This window comes from Symphalangus syndactylus, chromosome 5 (assembly GCF_028878055.3).
Source record: "Symphalangus syndactylus isolate Jambi chromosome 5, NHGRI_mSymSyn1-v2.1_pri, whole genome shotgun sequence".
In the NCBI taxonomy this organism is placed as follows: Eukaryota; Metazoa; Chordata; class Mammalia; order Primates; family Hylobatidae; genus Symphalangus; species Symphalangus syndactylus.
In genome coordinates this window covers 54242653-54262490 of record NC_072427.2, presented here as the reverse complement: position 1 = coordinate 54262490, position 19838 = coordinate 54242653, and the positions used below count along the sequence as shown (strand labels likewise).

Below are 19838 nucleotides of genomic sequence, written 5' to 3'. Positions count from 1 at the left end.
GGTGTTCTTAAGGTGCACAGAGCGGGGCTTCTCACACCATTATCTCCTGAAAAGCTGCTTAAAACAAGAATCTGGGATTCGGTAGGGTTGGGATCAGTCTGAAAATGTGCATTCCCAAGCTCCCAGATGATGGTGATGGTAGCACTCAGGTACCATCAGCTTTGAGGAAGGCTGTTCTAAACAGTGTTGAAAACCTAAATAATTTAAGGTTGCAGGGCTTGGAACTAAGAAAGTTTACTGTTGACCATAAGAAGGCTTCATATTCAAGTGGCATTGGGGTGAATCCAGATTGGAAAAAAAACATCTGAATCTCTATCCCTTCATTTCCTGGTGTCTGATAACTACTTAGTATGGTAAAGCTTCAGAGGCCCAGAACCAACACTTCTCTCCATTCCTGCATCCTCCAAGGGTCTTGTCAACTGCTTTCCAGGGCTGGGGGTCCTTCTCTGGTCTTCAGACTCCCCCAGGACTGAACCTCCCCTGCCCAGCCTGAATTACAGCCCTTCACCCAGACAGATACACCTGGCCCCCAGCTGAGGCAATGTCCCTAAACAGCACCTTGCAAAGTGGCCCTATGCATTAAACCTGTCATTCCACTTCACAATTAATTCTAAGGAAATCATCTGAAATGCACATCTGTTACTTTCTCCTTCCTTCTGCCTGACCCAAGGTGTTAGAGGCAGGGTTATTTATAATTGCAAAGACAGGGAGGCAGGGAACCAGTTAATGAAACAGCAATACAGGTACAAAATGAAATATCAAGAGGCCCCTAAGAATGATATTCTCAAGGGATATCTAATAACGTAAGAAAAAGAATGGAAAAATGGAATATAAAACATACGGACATTTGACAACTATTTACAACACATAATCTCTATGTGTTGTAAAGATTCTACATGTTGTAAACAATCTATGTAAAAAATGATGGGAGGAAAACACATTTTAATTTTAACAGTGGTCTGTCTGAGTCTGGCCACCCCAGGTTTCTACTTTTTATATTTCCCAAATATTACTTTTACAAGAAAAAAATTCAATTTTTTTTTTTTTTTTTTAACAAAACACACAGCTTTCTCCTCTTTTAAGGCTCATACCTACCTGGTTCTGGACCATCCCATGACAGAGGTACAGAATGATCTGGTGTCCCACAATCTGGTTTTCATCAGGAGGGTTATAGTCAAAGCAGTAATCTGTTAGATTACAAAGCTCCTTTGTTCTGGAGCTAAATAAAACATAAATGTGGCATTTCGGTCCAGATTTATACACACTAATGGATGCCACACAAGGCTTGGGGAGGGTACCTGGCATGAGAGGACAGCCTGCTTCAAGAGCTAGATGTAAAGGTAAGAGTCTTTTCTGTACAGCACCTTCTAGCTTTAAAAGGGCTTCCTTTTTCTGTAGGCAAGAATCCTTACCCCTATTTTAAGTTGATAAGCCTGAGGCCCAGAGAGATAAACTCTTCATGGCCTGAAAGCTCCTCTCTCTTTCTTTCTCATTAGCGGCAGCCTTGCTGCTGCCCAAGTCCAAATATACCTGGGTTGATACCTCAAACTAGACTAATCAAGCTAACTAAATCAAGCAGGTGATAGACACAAAGAAAGAATTATTTTAGGCTGGGTTCAGTGGCTCACGCCTGTGATCCCAGCACTTTGGGAGGCTGAGGCAGGCGGATCACTTGAGGTCAGTAGTTCAAGACCAGCCTGGCCAACATAGTGAAACCCCGTCTCTGCTAAAAATAAAATAATAATAATAATAATAATTAGCCAGGCATGGTGGCAGGTGCCTGTAATCCCAGCTACTCGGGAGGCTGAGGCAGGAGAATTGCTTGAACCCATGAGGCAGAGGTTGCAGTGAGCTGAGATCATGCCATTGCACTCCAGCCTGGGGGACAAGAGCAAGACTTTTGTCTCAAAAAAAAAGAATTTATCGTGCCTTTTCTGTATGAGTTCTAAAACTCACATATACCAAATTGCTTTAGTTAATGAGGGAGTGTTCTTCTTTATGAAAAATTTCAGCTAATAAATGTTGAAGAAATGAAAGAGAAAAATCACCATTTGGCAACTCCATTTGAAATAATGGGTCTAGGCAATGGTTATCAGTGGCTACTAAAAACATGAGACAGAGGCTGATGGGGGTCTTATAATGACTGGTCCAGGTGATGGATACACCATTAACCCACTGGTCAACCTTATCACTAAAGATGACCATACTTCCTATGCTCCTGATATGACACAACATGAACACATAACATGACCCACAAAGTGTTCTTGCCAAAAAGGTGGATCCTGACTCTAATCAAACCTTTAGAACTCACTTCTATCTTAAAGAAATATGGGGGAGAGAGGCACAACTTAAAGACACCACAAAGAAAAAAATAGTAATTGCAAGAGTGAGACTCTCCACAGGTAACTGATACTGTTTTTTCAACAAATTAAAGATATTAACAAGAAAAAGGAAGAGGACTGCCTTAGATTAAAAGAGATTTAGGAGACAAGACACAACTGCCACATGCAATGTGTGCATCTTGTTTGGATCCCAATTGAAATTAGGCAGCCACTCAAAGAGAAACTAGAAAAGTTGGGGGAATATGAATTAGAACTAGACATTAAATGATATCAAGAAATAGTTGTTCATTTCTACAGTTTTGTAAGATAATGTCCAAATGTTACGAAAATGCACAAAATGCAGAGGAGAGAAATGACACAATGCCTGGGATTTGCTTAAAAAGAGGAAAATGTGGAGGTGAAGTAGAAGAGAGAGAAAGCAAGAGAGGCAAGATCTTGAAAATTCTAGAATCTCAGGGATGGTATTCATTATACCATTCTCATACCATTCTCTCTGCATTTCTATATGTTTGAATATTTTCATAATGAAAATAGAATGTAACATGAATATCCTGCTTTGTATTTATCAAAGACTTCTAGAATGGAACACCAGCACTTCTGATCAACACATCACAGCAGAGGAGACCTTGCTAAGCTGGTGTCATTCCTAGCAAAAGCAAAAGACTCTGGACATTTTATCTGGTCTCATCCCAAAAACATTTTTTTAGGTTTTTTGAAATACTAGAAGTGACTCCCCTTTACCCACTATTGCCTCTGTAGACTTCCAAACTTGGAATTATTAACTAGTCCAGCCATTGAGACTAAAAGTAATATGATAAGGTGTTAGTAAAAACTAGGACATGGAAACACCAGATAAGCCTCAGTTCCTTATCTACAAAATAGTTGTCAATTTTGAGATGGCTTCCAGCTCTGACATTCTGCACCTAAGGCCCAGACACTCACAGGGAGAAAGAGGGGCAGTGGATAAAAATGTGGTGGGGGGTGGGCAGGCGGGTGGGTGTGGAGGAAGCCAGTGATCCCCATGATGTGGCCTTTATTGCCCAGGAATTGTAGATCAGACCCAGAGGCCAGGGAACTCCCTGCCTGCCATGGGCCCACCACCCTCACTCACCATCCCAAAGAAGCCAGGCCTGTCTTCAGGCACATGCAGTTCTGGATACACAGTCTCCAAGAACCACTTGAAGTTCTTACACTGGAGCTTGGCCGGGAGCTGCTTCCTCTCTGTCACATCCCCAAAAGGTTCCTGAGAAAACAACAAAACAGTGAGACCCCACGGGTCCTAGTGCTTCCTTTCAAAGCCCCTGTGTTCACTGATGCTCACTTACTAACCACCAGCCAGCTTTGATGGAGCTTTCGTTGCATGCCAGGCCCTGTGTGGAGCACAGAGGATAGAAAACAGCCTTGCACCTAATTCTAGCTTCTAGTATGAGAGGCTGTCACACAGACAATTCCATTCCTAGGTGCTCTGCTGGCAGGGAGGTGTGACCAGATGCACGAGGGCAGAGGACAACCCGCCTGCTGATGGAGTGAAGGAGCCAAGCCCTGGGACTGCACTGGCATCTATGGATCCTGGACCTGTGACCCATGCTTGTGATCAGAGGTCATCCTGACACCCAACCAGAGAAATGTCAGTTTCACCGAAACATATGCCATGACTTTCTGGTTTACTACTAATATCTGAATACCCACTTTCAAACACAGGTAAATATTCTAGATGTAATCCGGTTCTCAATATGAAATAAGCAATAAGAAATACTTGTGCAAGTTTGGTTTTACGGACAAAACTAATGACTGAGAGCTTTTGAATAATTAAATACAGCAAGCCTCTACTTAGTATTGCAAACGTGCAGCCACAAGACAAATGCTGAGTGCAGAGATATTACTGTACCTCACTGTCATGTTAAATAATTAAAAGCTGACAAGTTAAATATTGAACAAAATGGTAATAATAAGTACAGATTTGAATAAGATTTCAGATTTCTGCTATTTCCCAGAGTTCTTTTACTGATGAAAGTCACTGCGCCCCCAGCTTCAGCCAAGTATCCATTTAGCACTCGGCCTTGGACATGCAGCCAAAGGGTGCATTCAGTGCCTCCCTAAAATATTCTCTGGGAACCCTCAGGAAAAGGGAACTGTGGGTTCCAGACTGTGCATGAGGAAAGAGTGGGTGTTTCTACTCTGTGGTGCTGGGCAAGACGGAGGAGGCAGAAGCAAATGACCGTGGAGCCCAGAGCCAGAGAGGGGCTGAGTGGGAGTCCAACTGAGAATCCACGGGCTCTGCAGAGCAGAGCAAGAGGTGTGCTGCAGAGCACAGGCCCCAAGCCCAGTTCTACATCCTATCAGCTACGGGGCCTGGACAAGTTCCTTCCAACAGCTTCTCTCTGAACTTCAGTTTTCTCATCTATAAAATGAGAATTTTATTGCTACCCTGCAGGGTTGCTGGAAGGACTCAGAAGAGACTTCCATGAAGTGGCCTGATGAGAAGCCTTAGAGCAAGACCTTGTGCTGCCAAGCAACCCTACTAGTTATGCAAATGCAGGGCAAGCAGGCACCCTGCCGTGGGGCATGCAGAGCTGGCTGGGGCAGAGGCAGTGGACTGTGTTACATCTGAAGCCCAAGATCTGGGAAAGAACAGGCAGATCCCTCATCCACAGTGGTCCCTGAGGTAGGGGCAGAGCAAGGATCTGGACCAGAAAACAAGTCCCTGAGATAAATCGCTCTGAGGGAGGACACAGTCTGAGCTGAACCTCAGCCTCCAACAGACTCAGTGCAGTGGGTGGACGGGCCAGTGTCCCTGCAGTGTGTGGCTGGGACCCAGGGGAGCAAGCCAACTGAGCTGAGACTTCAGCGACTGCAGGCACACCTTCACCATTGTTCACAGAGATGGGTCCAGCAAGGCCTCTGAGTGGGGAGGAAGATAGACATCTGTTAAACTGGCGGTGGGGGGGTTTCCATGACCATGACATATGGTGAGAAAAAGTAGCAGTGGGGTCCTGGGCCACTCTCCAGTAGTCCTTCCATCTGGAAATGGAAGCAGAACAGACTCCCTGTTTTAGAAAAGAAGCTTCCAGGGTGCTAACAAGAAGGCTCTAGAGGGAGGTAACAGACCCCTAACTAATAAGGCGGGTGTGTCCCTGAGCAATAGCTTTAAGGTAAAGAACTATGCCTTAACTTGTACCCTGTGTTTGTGGACTCACCCCTACTGGCTACAAAGAGGAAAACCACAACACAGGGACAATGCCTGGCCTGTGACACCAGGTATCCCCAACTGCCTACACTGGTACAGTCCATCCTCATTATTTACTGGTTCTGTATCTGAATTTCCCTACATGCTATAATAAAATTGATTTGTAACCTCCAAATCAATACTTGTGGTATTTCTAATTTTCACACACATTCATGGACAAAAAATTTGAGTTGCCTAACATTCCCATTCCCAGGTGATACAGGACAAGGGCACGCACCGCCTTCTTGTTTCAGCTCTCATCCTGTAAACCAGTGTTCTTTTCACCATCTATTGGGTACCACATTTTTTTCTGCTTTGTATTGGTGACTGCACCAGCTATTCTAGAATGTCCCCCAATCATAGTGCTGAAGTGCTATCTAGTGTTCCTAAATGCAAGAAGGTTGCGATGAAGAGAAAATAACACACGCTAGGTCAGCTTCATTCTGGCATGAGTTATTGTGCTGTTAGCCATGAGTGCAATGTTAATGATGCAATGATATATGTTAAATAGGTGTCTTTGAACAGAAACACACAGAAAACAAGTTTCTGTATTGATCTGCTGACAAAACTGTGCCCCAAATCTGGCAGGAACCTAACCCTGTATTTCCCCTAAGAGCAATGGCTCTGTATTCACGAATTCAGTGTTTGTGGTGTCTTTATGCAACATAACAGCTGTAAATAACAAGATTTGACTGCATATAATTATTATAAATGGAGGAATAAATTCTCCCCATACTCGTATCTGAGCACCCAATTTATTCTGTATTTCTGGAACCAGATCAACTATGCCGGGGAAGCCACGATCAGCTGCTGTTGTTCAGATGAAGCCAGATGGAGTGCAGGTGGGCCGAGGAACTCACCAAGCGGGCACGGGGGTTGCGATGGTAGTAGAGCTCTTTAAATTCATCCATCCACACTTCAGCTGCACGGACACTGTTGGCCAGAGCCTTGTTGAGGGAGTAAGGAGCTTGCTTGGGGAAAACATGGCCAACATGGGAACATGGGTGTGTTTCCAGAACCCCATCACACTGCCAGATCTGCACACAGAGAAAAGGAGAGGCCAGGTGATGAGCTGTGGGTCCATAGTATCCGCAACAAAGAGACCAGGCACACGCAAGGCATGATGGACACTGCCAAGACGCTCAGCCTCCATCGGGCAGGAGGCCACCTCCCAGCACACTCATGACACAGAATGTGGGTAAAGAGCAAGAAAGCAGCCCCCAAAACAAATAAGCTGTGGGAACCAAGACCCCAAAGTCCATGCACTAAAGCTCATGCACTTGACTCACAGGAGCATCAACAGAGACCTTGCTGGCAACCCACTTACTCATTACAGTAAACACAGGCTTGATTACCTGATCTCCTAGCCACAGAAGATAGGAAAGCAGCAAGGAAGAAGAGAGGTTTGGAAGGGGGAAAGGAAGATCTCTAGAAACAGGTAGAGCAGCCTGACACCTAAGGAAGAGGCAGAGAGACCATTAAAAGCACACCCAAAGACTCAACAGGCAAAGGCATCTGAGCCCATCTCACACTGGGTCTGACGGCCTTGAATATCTCATTTTCCCAAAGACGGGACAACCAAGCACAGCATCTGGTACTTATTATGGAGGGCGTGAGTCCTTGGTAGAAGGCCAAATTCTTGTTTATTCACAGTTTTTATGAGGGCAGAACACCATATAAAATATTATTAAAAATCTTAATTTTCCACTGAAAAGCACCGACATTTACACAAAGTTTTGATGCTTAAAATGTAAGACTTCATTAACTGGAAAATCTACTGAAATGCTAGGAGATTTCCAATATGGTTTCCGTGGGCCGTGTAGAGTAGCATCAGTAGGTAGGCTTGTTACAAAAAGCAGAATCTTCATCCCACCCTAAAGCTATCAAATCTGGCTAGAATTCTAGATTGTGCTTGTCAATCTGTCTTTCTAACAAGTTTACCCAGCAATTCTTACATGTGTTGGCTGGGCACAGTGGCTTACACCTATAATCCCAGCAATTTGGGAGGCCAAGGCGGGTGGATCACCTGAGGTCAGGAGTTTGAGATCAGCCTGGCTGACATGGTGAAACTTCGTCTCTACTAAAAATACAAAAATTAGCCGGGCGTGGTGGCACATGCCCATAATCCCAGCTACTCGGGAGGCTGAGGCAGGAGAATCGCTTCAACACAGGAGGTGGAAGTTGCAGTGAGCTGAGATTGTGCCACTGCGCTCCAGCCTGGGCGACAGAGCGAGACTCCATCTCAAAAAAAAAAAAGAAATTCTTACATCTGTCAAAGTTTGAAAGCCACTGTGCTAAATAAAGAGGCCGCTTCATAAGGAATTAATCAAGTAAAGGCTCCAGAAGACAGGATCAGGAGGAACCTAATCCTGAGCAAGTCAGCTCTCTCCTGGTTTCATTTCCTCCTCTCCATAGAGTGAGAGAGAACTATGTGACTTGCAAGGCCCTTTCTGGCCCCAAATCTAGAAAAAGCACACTTTTAAAAAAGCTAAAACAAGAAAGCAAGCATGTTTATAGGATATGCGTGTCATCATCTTTCAGGGTCCACCAGGCTCTCACAGCAAATCCCATCGTTCCCAAAGAGAGAATCAGTTAAGAACATGTCCAAAGAGAAGACTGGAATACTTACCCTAAAGGAGAATTCGAGGTTTTCTCCTCCCCAAACTTCCATTCCTGTATCATAAGACCCCAGATATTCAAAATATTTCTTACCCACAGCAAACAGCCCACCAGCCATTGTTGGAGACCTAAAAAAGTGTGATATCCATATTTCACTGCAGGCAGCAGGAAACCATCACAGTTATCCAACTACCTTCCCACCACGAGCCCTTTCATCTGTTCATCCATCATCTCTAAGCATAGCCTGCCTTCACCTCTGTGCCCCACACCAGGCTGGGCCTGGAGGCACAGATGTACCCTACGGTCCCTGCCTTGAGGTGGCTCCCAGGCTTCTCAGCAGGCAAGTACTCTGTGTGTGCTAAATATGTTAACTAAGGTCAGCCAGGGCCCTGGGAGGACACTGAGGAGGGCAGGGGCAAAAGGGTAAGGACTAGGTTCCCTGGAGGAAGCAAGATCTGCAGGACAAAGGACAGTTCGCCAAGGAGAAGAAGGGAAATTGAATGGTTCTTCAGCATGAGCAAAGGCTTAAGGGTGGGAGAAATCCAGGGACATTTAGAAGCATAGAGAGCAAGGAGAAGAGAGAAGCAAGAGACCACGCTCCGAGAGGAAGGCAGGCTCCAGGCCATGGTCATCTGAGGAGGTGTGATCTCACAAGGCAGGCACTCACAGATGCCACTGAGAGGCCAGTATGCAGAAGGCCCTAAAGGCAACTCTGGCATCTGAAAGCACCCAAAGGGCCAGGTCCTCTCCTGCTCGAGTGGTTTCCTCCACTAGGACCCAGCTAGCCAGCCTCAGGCTGCTTTTTCAGCCAGCCTTGTTCCCCACCTCCCCCCACCAGGTTTGTCTGGAAGCCAGCACTGACTTCAGAAATGGCCCACGGCTTCCAGCCTACACAGCAGAATGCTGTCAGGTCAGCACGCCCCAGAGTTGCACAGGCAAAAGGATGAATTCAGAAATAGGGAAAGGGCCAGGCACAGTGGCTCACATCTGTAATCCCAGCACTTTGGGAGGCTGAGGCGGGCAGATCTCCTGAGGTCAGAAGTTCAAGACCAGCCTGGCCAATATGGCGAAAACCTGTCTCTACTAAAAAAATGCAAAAATTAGCCGGGTGTGGTGGCCCGCACCTGTAATCCCAGCTACTCAGGAGGCTGAGGCAGGAGAATCACTTGAATCCAGGAGGCAGAGGTTGCAGTGAGCCGAGATCATGCCACTGCACTCCAGCCTGGGTGACAGAGCGAGATCCCAACTTGGAAAAAAAAAAGAAATAGGGAAAGAGAACATTGAGAGCACAATCACTGAAAATGTTAACATCCTGCAGCATCGGGGCCTGCCCTGGACTCCAAGCGTGGACTCCAACTGAGAAGACAACAGCAACATCCCCAGTGGAAGGGAAGGTTCTAGACTACAAAGCACCTTCATGTGTGCTTATCCTAAAAATCTAGGAAATAGGCAGGGTGGATATGCTGGTACCTATTACACAGATGAGATAACTGAGGCACAGGGATCTTATGGGATGGGGAGGATAGGTGCCCTGAGCATGTGGGGTAAGGGGGCAATCAGAATTCATGGCCCCCCATGAATTCATGACAGGCTGCCTGAGTAGCCTGGATTAGAGCCTCCTACTCTGTGTCTCAGTTTCCAAACCTGTTCAGTGAGGGATCGAGCAGGATGTTCTCACTAAGGGCTGCTACAGAAGCCTGGGTGCCATTCTCAATTCCTTCCTTCCCCAATTCCCACTCAATTTCTTCCAGTTCTTCCATCTTAACATCTCTGGATTCCACAGTGCCCACCATCTCCTGAACCATTGTTTCTGACCTGGAGGACTGCAGAGCCTCCTAATGGTATCCCTGCACACAACAGTCCCTCCAGGGCCCTCACCACATGGCAAGCGGCACATGCTCAGGTCACTTCCTGCTCGGATCCCTTCAGTGGCTTCTACCTGCTCAGGGTCAAGTCCAAACACCTTCCCTTGGCCCCACCCATCTCTCCAGCCTTATCTCTGGACACTCTCCTTGCTTGCTCCACTCTAGCCAGCAGCGGGTCATCTTAAGGTTGGGACTCTGGTGAAAGGATTCAGAAGCCCAAATGCCAAATGTGGATGCAGAACTAAGAGCCTACTTCTGGTTCAACACACCAGCGGTGAGGCTGAAGTCCTGACCTCCTTCTGCCCAACTCCCACATCTGTCTCCCACTTGCTTCTGAACTTGGAAGGGGGGGGAAGAAGCCAGGCTATCACTTCAACACCTCCAGAATAAGAGCGGCTGAGCCTCCCTTGGGCCTACTCTACTCAGACCTTGACTCACCCACTGGCCAGAGCAGGCTCCTCCACCTGCCATGGATCCACCCACACCCCAGGTCAAAGGGGACTAACAATGTTTCCTCAAGAATGAGCATATGACCAGCAATCCCACTTCTAGGTGTATACCCAAAAGAATGGAAAACAGGGACTCAAGCAGATTAAAGTACACAGATGTTCATAGCAGCATTATTTAACAATAACCAAAGGACAACCCAAGTGTCCACCAACAGAAGAATGGATAAACAAAATGTAGCATATATGTACAAAGGAATATTACTCAGCCATCACAAGGAATGATATTTTCTAGGAAACTTGAAAACATGATGATAAGTGAAAGAAGCCAAGTACAAAAGGACAAATATTGTATGATTTCACTTACATGGGGCGCCTGAAAGAACAGAAGTTCCCAGGGGCTGGGAAGGGGAGAACGGGAAGTTATCACTTAGTGGGGATATTTTCTGTATGGGATGATGAAAAAGTCCTGGAAACAGGTAAAGATCATGTTTGCACAATACTGTGAATGTGCTCGATGCCGCTAAAATTGCATGCTTTATTTTATTCATTTATTTTGCATACAGACAGGGTCTCACTCTATCACCCCGGCTGCAGTGCAATTGCGTGATCGTAGCTCACTAAAGCCTTGAACTCCTTGACTCAAGCAATCCTCCTATCTCAGCCTTCCAGCTAGCTAGGCCTACAGATACACACTACCACACTCAGCTAATTTTTATTTTTTTGTAGAGATAGGTTCTTGCTATGTTGCCCAGGCTGGTCTCAAACTCCTGGACTCAAGCAATCCTCCCACCTTGGCTTCCCAAAGTACTGGGATTATAGGCATGAGCCACCATGCTCAGCCTAAAATTGCATACTTCAAAATGGTTAAAATGGTAAATGTTCTATGATGCATATTTTACCACAATTTAAAATTAAATAAATAAAATATACCGATATGAAACTGACATGTGTAGCAGACATGTTTAATAAAAATAAACAAATACTCTGGGCAAAAAAGTGGGAAGAGGGGAGGTAGTTAAGCTAACAGCTAACCATTCCTCCCGAGGGCCTCCGCTGACAGGTCAGCCAGATGCAACGAGGCATGCTTAAAAAACAAGTCACCCAGAAGTCAGCTCCTGACCCGATGACATCAACGGGAGATCGCATCCGTATCCTCTCCCTCTCGGGAACTGTGTGCCACGTGAACACCAGCCCCCAGTGGAAACCACCGATCTGGGGCTCCCCGGAGTTCCCCAGGTATTCGAAGGTGTTCCAGTTGATCACATCAATCACCGGGCACACCACTGCCGACTCCTCTTCATGGATCCTGAAAGCACCCAAGACATCCATCCATCTCTCCTATGCAGACGGGCAGCAGGAAGACAATTGGGAAATTCAAGGCTGAATTCTTGTCTTCCTTCCAATAAGAGGGAAGAACACCTGAGAAAGGCCTGCTTCTCTTATTCCAGGTGTCTGTAGCTGTGTCAGAGCCCTGGCAGGTGACCACCATGGGGGAGATCTGGGGGCCAGGGAGGGCTTTCAAACAAAAAGTCCCATGACTTTAATATGCTCTGATTCTAGCCATGGACATTCTGACCAAATGCTCTATGATTTCAGTTTCTCAGAAGTGCAAGAGGTTTAATCACAATGAAACATCTTAACATCAAGAAATACTTATCTCCTAAGAACAAAGGTGCACCCAGACCAAAGGTTCAGCTTTGGAATTAGAATATAAATTCTAATCCTGCTATTTATTTGCTGTGTGACATTAGCCAAGTCACCTAACTTCAGAGCCTATTGCCTCAGTGGTAACACTGGAATTATAATATCCATTCAGAGGGTTAATGTGAGGATTTCCCGGGAAAATGTTTTTAAGATGGCTGGCAGAGAACCTGAAACTATTGCTATTTTTTTAAAATTTTTGTTATTGTGAAATATTACACATAGTGAAAAATGCTATAATTTCCTTTTGCAGGTATCAGCCTGTGTGTTGGTTGCAACTGTTCTCTCCACAACATTATTACAAATCTAGCCATCCCTCAGCATGCTTCCAGGTCGTGTTTCTTTGCATTTGACACCACACCAGGAAAGATGGACTGAGACTAGACCATGTGTGAACACCAGATTTCCTTGAGTACATTTTGGGGGATGTTGTCTGGAATTTGAGACCTAAAAATCCTAAGGGTCCCGCCACACAGCACAAGGCAACAGAGATCAACTTGAGCTTTCCGTGTCCTTAGAATGACACCAGAAAGTCGGAGGGGATATTAGAAATACCACTCTGGGGTAAGAATTACAACTATCAGGGAAATTGCACTGTTCAGGACAGGTTGCATGAGACAGAGTCTCAGATCTGTGAGTTCCCCAAATTGAGGAAGTTGCATACTAAGTATCCACCAACATCCGCTTATTTAATGAAATGAGGGCATTATTTAAAAGGTTGAAAAGGGCCGACATCAGACCTGCTGGGCAAGTTCCAGCTGGCCCCTAGCAAAGTCCAGCTCCCCCAGAAACTAATGGCTTGTGATCAAGCTGGCTGGAACAACAGACAGCCTAATTTTTACAATAAGGGGAAAACTAGGGGAATGCTGTACCAGCATTGGAGTATAGGACTCCCAGTCGTGGCTGGAGAATGTGCAGGACCCATAGGGATGCTGTTGGCATCTGGGCCAGAACCATTCTCCACTGCACAGGGCTGATCTGCAGGATACTTGGCCTCCCTGATACACAAAATGCCAGGAGCCCTACCTGGTTGACATGACAACCAAGAATACCCTCCCACATTTCCAAAAGCCCCTGGATGGAAAGGCCCCAGTCTGGGGCCACTTTAGGGAGAGTACACAGTCTGATGTGTCCCAATGTTAGTGCACACCAAAGTCCCCTGGGGAACTTTTGAAACATGCAGAAGCCGAGGCCCCAGCCCCAAAAGTCAGATCCAAATGAGACCAGGTGTTGGTGTGTTTAAAAAGCTCCCCAGGTTGAACCCTCATACACCACTGGTGGGAATGTAAATTAGTACAACCTCTATGGAGAACAGTTTGGAGGTTCCTCAAAAAACTAAAAATAGAGCTACCATATGATCCTGCAATTCTACTCCTAAGTACATATCCAAAAGAAAGGAAGTCAGTGTATCGAAAATGTATCTGCACTTTCATGTTCGTTGCAGCACTTTCACAATAACCAAGCTTGGGAAGCAAACTAAGTGTGCATCAACAGACTGGATAAAGGATATGTGGTACATATACTCACAATAGAGTACTATTCAGCCATTAAAAAGAATGAGATGCTGTCATTTGCAACAACATGGATGGAACTGGAGGTCATTGTTAGGTGAAATAAGCAAGGCACAGAAAGACAAACTTTGCATGTTTTCACTTATTTGTGGGAGCTAAAACTTAAAACAATTGAACTCATGGAGACAGAGAGCAGAAGGATGGTTACCAGAGGCTGGGAAGGGTAGCTGCTTGGGGGAGTGGGGATGGTTAATGGATACAAAAAAAATAGAAAGAATGAATAAGACGTACTAGTTGCTAGCACAACAGAGTGACTATATTAAAAAAAAATTTAACTGTACATTTAAAAATAACTGGCTGGGCATGGTGGCTCATGCGTGTAATCCCAGCACTTTGGAAGGCTGAGACGGGCAAATCACTTGAGGTCAGGAGTTTGAGACCAGCCTGGCCAACATGGTGAAACCCCATCTCTACTAAAAATGCAAAAACTAGCCTGGCATGGTAGTGCATGCCTGTAATCCCAGCTACTCGGGAGGCTGAGCCAGGAGAATCACTTGAACCTGGGAGGCAGAGGCTGCAGTGAGCCGAGATCACCCTACTGTACTCTAGCCTGGGCAACAGAGCAAGACTCTGTCATAGATAGATAGATAGATAGATAGGTAGATAGATAGATAAAAAAAAATTACTAAGAGTATGACTGGGCCAGGTACGGTGGCTCAAGCCTGTAATCCCAGCACTTTGGGAGGCTGAGGCGGATGGATCACTGAGGTTAGGAGTTCGAGACCAGCCTGGCCAACATGGTGAAACTCTGTCCCTACTAAAAATACAAAAATTAGCTGGGCGTGGTGGCATGTGCCTGTAATCCCAGCTACTCAGGAGGCTGAGGCAGGAGAATCGCTTGAACTTGGGAGGCGGAGGTTGCAGTGAGCCAAGATCACACCACTGCCCTCCAGCCTGGGCGACAGAGTGAGACTCTGTCTAAAAAAAAAAAAAAAAAAAAAAAAAAAAGTGTGAGTGGATTATTAGTAACCCAAAGATAAATGCTTGAGGGGATGGATATCCCATTTACTCTGGTGTGATTATTATGCATTGCATGCCTGTATCAAAATATCTCATGTACCCCATAAATATATACACCTACTATTTACCCACAAAAATTAAAAATTAGAATATATATTTTTTAAAGTTCCCCAGGTATTTCTAATAGACAACTGAGGTGGAAAATCCCCTCATCTATAGGCATGCAGCAAGGAGGGGGCTGGCCCATGTCCAAAGGGTGGGATGAAGAGGAATTCTAAAAGCATTAATCTATCAGCTGAAGAGAAAGAAATGTCCTCTCCCCATGATTTCAGACCTGCCATCTATGAGTGCAGTGGGGGAACGAAGGAGGGGGAGCCCACTAGTCCGGGTTCCAGAGGGAGCACTCGGCCGTAACTGTGTTCTAAATAGTCTCCAGCTCCATCACAGGCCAGAGGAGCCTCGAGTCTGCTGCTAGGAAAGCTCATCAGAGCTGAGGAGGAGAAAGAGACAGCTATAGAACCTGCAGCTGACAAGGAGCCAGGACAGTAGGAAGTGGCAGGGCAGGGGGTAGCTGGGTCACACCCAGGAAGGCAGGCAAGTGGGTCCCCAGCTCTTCCAGACAACCCTAACAACTACAGTGTTGGCGTCTGCGGGGAAGCAGTTTCCCAGCTGCAGAGACCGTGCCCCTCCAGCCCTTTGCCTGCTCCACAGAGGGGAGGCCAAGCAAAGATCCCTTCCTTCCTCTCCCACCTGGGGAGCTCCTGGTTGGCTGGCCCAGCTCCTGACTTCCATGATGCAGAAATAGAAAGGGCAGAGAGACGAGGCAGAGCATGGGGAGGAAAGAGATAGAAGGGAACAAAAATTGGGCCCCAGTAGATGGTGGCTTCTTGAGGGGGGAAGGTAGGAGGGTGAGAGTGAGATGCCACAGAACAGCAAGGACAATGGCCTTGAGAACAGGGCCACATTATGACTTTCAGGGGCCCTTCCTCTATAACAAGCAGACAGATTAAAAAGCATATTGTATGACCAGACTGGTATAAAGACAAATACAATCCATGTTCGATTCATTATTACATACCCATTATTATGATATTCATTTTCCCTTCTGATTTTAAAAGAAATTCATAACATTTATGCGGGTTCCTTCCAGTTTCATGGGCCCTAGGCATTATTCCCCCTGGGTGTAAGGGATGAGTCAGCCCTGCTCGAAAGAAATACATCAAAATGTGTATTCTCTAGGAGTGCCATTCTACTTGATTGAGGATTTTTTTTAAGTGTTTTTGATTGATGATACTTCCTCGGTTTTCTGCAACAAGCTCGGTTAAGAAGGAATAGTAAGGATGGGTTTGGTGGCTCATGCCTGAGGTCAGGAGTTTGAGACCAGCCTGACCAAAGTGGTGAAACCCCATCTCTACTAAAAGTACAAAATTAACCGAGTGCGGTGGTGCATGCCTGTAATCCCAGCTATTCTGGAGGCTGAGGCATGAGAATCACTTGAATCCGGGAGGCAGAGGTTGCGGTAAGCCAAGATCACACCATTGCACTCCAGCCTGGCCAACAAGAGTGAAACTCTGTCTCAAAAAATAAAAAATAGAAAAGAAGAAATAATAAGAGCAAACAGTGACACGGGGCCTCCTCCAGCTGGCACTCCCAAACACTTGCCATGCACTAAATCATTTCACGGCCTCAACAGCCTAACGAAGCAGGGACTGCTCTCCTGCCCAGTGACAGAGGAGCAGCTGAACGCAGGCAACCCGTTAACTCTCAAGCGACGGGATGAGTCTGTTCCTCATGCTACGTACACCAGGTAACATGCTGTCTCTCCCGTGGTGAGCGGCTCTCGCACCTTTGCAGCAGTGGCTCCAGCCACCCCTCGTGGCACTCACAGTGACAGTCCACGAAGGTCAGGACATCGCCCCTCGCTGCAGACGCCACCAGCAGCCGGGCTCGCCCGCGGCCCTCTCGTTGGCGCGGATCAGGCGCACCTTAGGCGGTCCCGAAAGCTCATCGGCCAAGCGCTCCTTCGGGTGCTCTAGGGAGGCAAACAAAGCAACAGGGGTCACCGTGACAATCTTGGAGGGGCGCCTCATCCCAAGCCAGGGCCTTCTGGGCCTCCCTGTCCCAAACAGAAGATTAAATAGACAGGAGCCTCCTTTGCTCTGCCGCCTGGGACCTCCTTACCTCACCCAGAACCAAGGTTGGAAGTGCTCGAGGCCGGGGGAGGAATTCCAGAACCGCCATTTGCTATCGGCCCGACGCGCCGCGGCGGAGGCGAGCGGGAGGCGGGACGGGGCGGGGAGAGCGGCTGGGCCGGCGGGAGGACGCGCGGCGCGCCCGGCGGACGCCGCAGGTCCCATGCCGCGCCGCGACCCCCGCGCCCCTGCCGCCCGCGCCCGCGGCCGCCCCTCGCCGCCCGCCGTCCCGGGCTCGCCGCGCCGCGCCCGCGCGTCCTTAGCGGGGCCGCCGAGCGATGCCCGCCGGGCGCCCGCGAAAGTTTGTCGGCTCCTGCTGAAGGGCAGCAGCGCCCCCGCACCCCGGTGCCCCGCTCCGGCCAGGAGCCTTCACGTAAATGGGTCCAGTCATGCCTCCCAGTAAGAAGCCAGAAAGCTCAGGAATTAGTGTCTCCAGTGGACTGAGTCAGTGTTACCGGGGCAGCGGTTTCTCCAAGGCCCTTCAGGAAGACGCTGACCTCGACTTTTCTCTGCCTGACATCCGATTAGAAGAGGGGGCCGTGGAAGATGAAGAGCTGACCAACCTGAACTGGCTGCACGAGAGCAAGAACTTGCTGAAGAGCTTTGGGGAGTCGGTCCTCAGGAGTGTCAGCCCCGTCCAGGACCTGGACGATGACACCCCCCCGCCCCCTGCCCACTCTGACATGCCCTACGATGCCAGGCAGAACCCCAACTGCAAACCCCCCTTACTCCTTCAGCTGCCTCATATTTATGGCTATCGAGGACTCTCCAACCAAGCACCTGCCAGTGAAGGATGTCTACAACTGGATCTTGGAACATTTTCCGTATTTTGCAAATGCACCTACTGGGTGGAAAAACTCAGTGAGACACAATTTGTCATTGAATAAGTGTTTTAAGAAAGTGGACAAAGAGAGGAGTCAGAGTATTGGGAAAGGGTCGTTGTGGTGCATAGACCCAGAGTATAGACAAAATCTAATTCAGGCTTTGAAAAAGACACCTTATCACCCACACCCACACGTGTTCAATACACCTCCCACCTGTCCTCAGGCATATCAAAGCACATCAGGTCCACCCATCTGGCCGGGCAGTACCTTCTTCAAGAGAAATGGAGCCCTTCTCCAAGTTCCTCCAGGAGTGATCCAAAACGGAGCGTGGGTCCTGAGCCGGTCCTGAGTGCGTGCAGCCGCTGCCAATCACTCCCATTGGGGTGACAGCGGCCATGAGGAATGGCATCACCAGCTGCCGGATGCGGACTGAGAGCGAGCCGTCGTGTGGCTCCCCAGTGGTCAGCGGAGACCCCAAGGAGGATCACAACTACAGCAGTGCCAAGTCCTCCAACGCCTGGAGCACCTCGCCCACCAGCGACTCCATCTCCTCCTCCTCCTCCTCGGCCGACGACCACTATTAGTTTGCCACCAAGGGGAGCCAGGAGGGCAGCGAGGGCAGTGAGGGGAGCTTCCGGAGCCACGAGAGCCCCAGCGACACGGAAGAGGACGACAGGAAGCACAGCCAGAAGGAGCCCAAGGATTCTCTGGGGGACAGCGGGTGCGCATCCCAGAACAAGAAGCGCCAGCACTTCGCCAAGGCCAGGAAGGTCCCCAGCGACACACTGCCCCTCAAAAAGAGATGCACCGAAAAGCCCCCCGAGAGCGATGATGAGGAGATGAATGAAAGAAGCGGCGGGGTCCCTCCTGCACTTAGCAGGGATCCGGTCCTGTTTGAATAACATCACCAATCGGACGGCAAAGGGGCAGAAAGAGCAAAAGGAAACCACAAAAAATAAAAACAAGTCACTGATTTGTTTTGAACTTACGGCCATTTGGTTTCAGCATGTCAGGAGATTTCTAATGATTTGTGGAAATATCAGCAATTTTTTTTCTTTTTTCTTGTTTTTGGTTTGGTTTTCTTTCTTTTCTTTTATTTTGTTTTAATTTGCCCCCTCTTCTTTGTTTTGGACTCTTAAGAATTTTATTTTTAAAGGAGATTGAAGCCATAGAGCTCATATTGACACTCAGCTGTTTTACAAAAGCTTTTCATTATCTGAAGACAAACTGAAAAAGCCAAAATTACCATTGCTTCCTCCAGCTTGCCAGAAACCTGTGGCTGAATCCGCAGGGATGTCAACGTCAATACCACAGGAACACACATTCGGCACCTAGAAGGCACGTGGGCAAAGTAATCATCGTTCAGGCCCAACTCTTAGGTTTAAAAAGTCAGGTTGTCCATCCCATTGAGTTCACTGAGTGAAGGCACATAAAGCAATTGAGGAGAAGGAGGAACCCCTTGTCCCCCTAGGAGCAGACCCAAGCTTGTGGCACCAGGCATCTGATGGTGCCAGGAAAGCCACTGGAATTGTTACACGGCGAGCACAGAGGGCTGGCCACCAGTCCTCCATGCTTCTGAACCCTGAAGCCCGATGACGTCTTACGAGGTGGACGTTGGACTCTTCGTGCACATCGGGTGTCAGTGACTCATGGAGAAGAAATGGGGTAAATTTTTGGCCGGGCGCGGTGGCTCAAGCCTGTAATCCCAGCACTTTGGGAGGCCGAGGCGGGCGGATCACGAGGTCAGGAGATCGAGACCACGGTGAAACCCCGTCTCTACTAAAAATACAAAAAATTAGCCGGGCGCGGTGGCGGGCGCCTGTAGTCCCAGCTACTCAGGAGGCTGAGGCAGGAGAATGGCGTGAACCCGGGAGGCAGAGCTTGCAGTGAGCCGAGATTGCGCCACTGCACTCCAGCCTGGGCGACAGAGCGAGACTCCGTCTCAAAAAAAAAAAAAAAAAAAAAAAAAAAAAAAAAAAAAAAAGAAATGGGGTAAATTTTTAGTGATGTTGCTAATCATTGAATTCTTTTCTCTATTAAGAAAATGTTCCAAAAGCCATAAGCCTGAAGGTTGGCCCTGTGCACACAC

The 19838-nt window shown here is 47.6% G+C and overlaps 1 protein-coding gene and 1 pseudogene across 1 annotated transcript; one reads left to right on the top strand and one right to left on the bottom strand.

Annotated features, from left to right (window-relative positions):
• Window positions 1–847: 847 nt before the first annotated feature.
• Window positions 848–17090, bottom strand: LOC129481573 (polypeptide N-acetylgalactosaminyltransferase 12-like). Its single transcript, XM_055276713.2, is given in 8 exon segments — window positions 848–1203; window positions 3454–3585; window positions 6429–6605; window positions 8198–8315; window positions 11622–11807; window positions 16580–16697; window positions 16700–16763; window positions 16920–17090. Coding segments are annotated over 8 exon segments (1119 nt in total). The 3' UTR covers window positions 848–1050.
• A 103-nt stretch (window positions 17091–17193) lies between these two features.
• On the top strand, window positions 17194–19405 carry LOC129481572 (forkhead box protein N3-like; annotated as a pseudogene).
• Window positions 19406–19838: the final 433 nt, after the last annotated feature.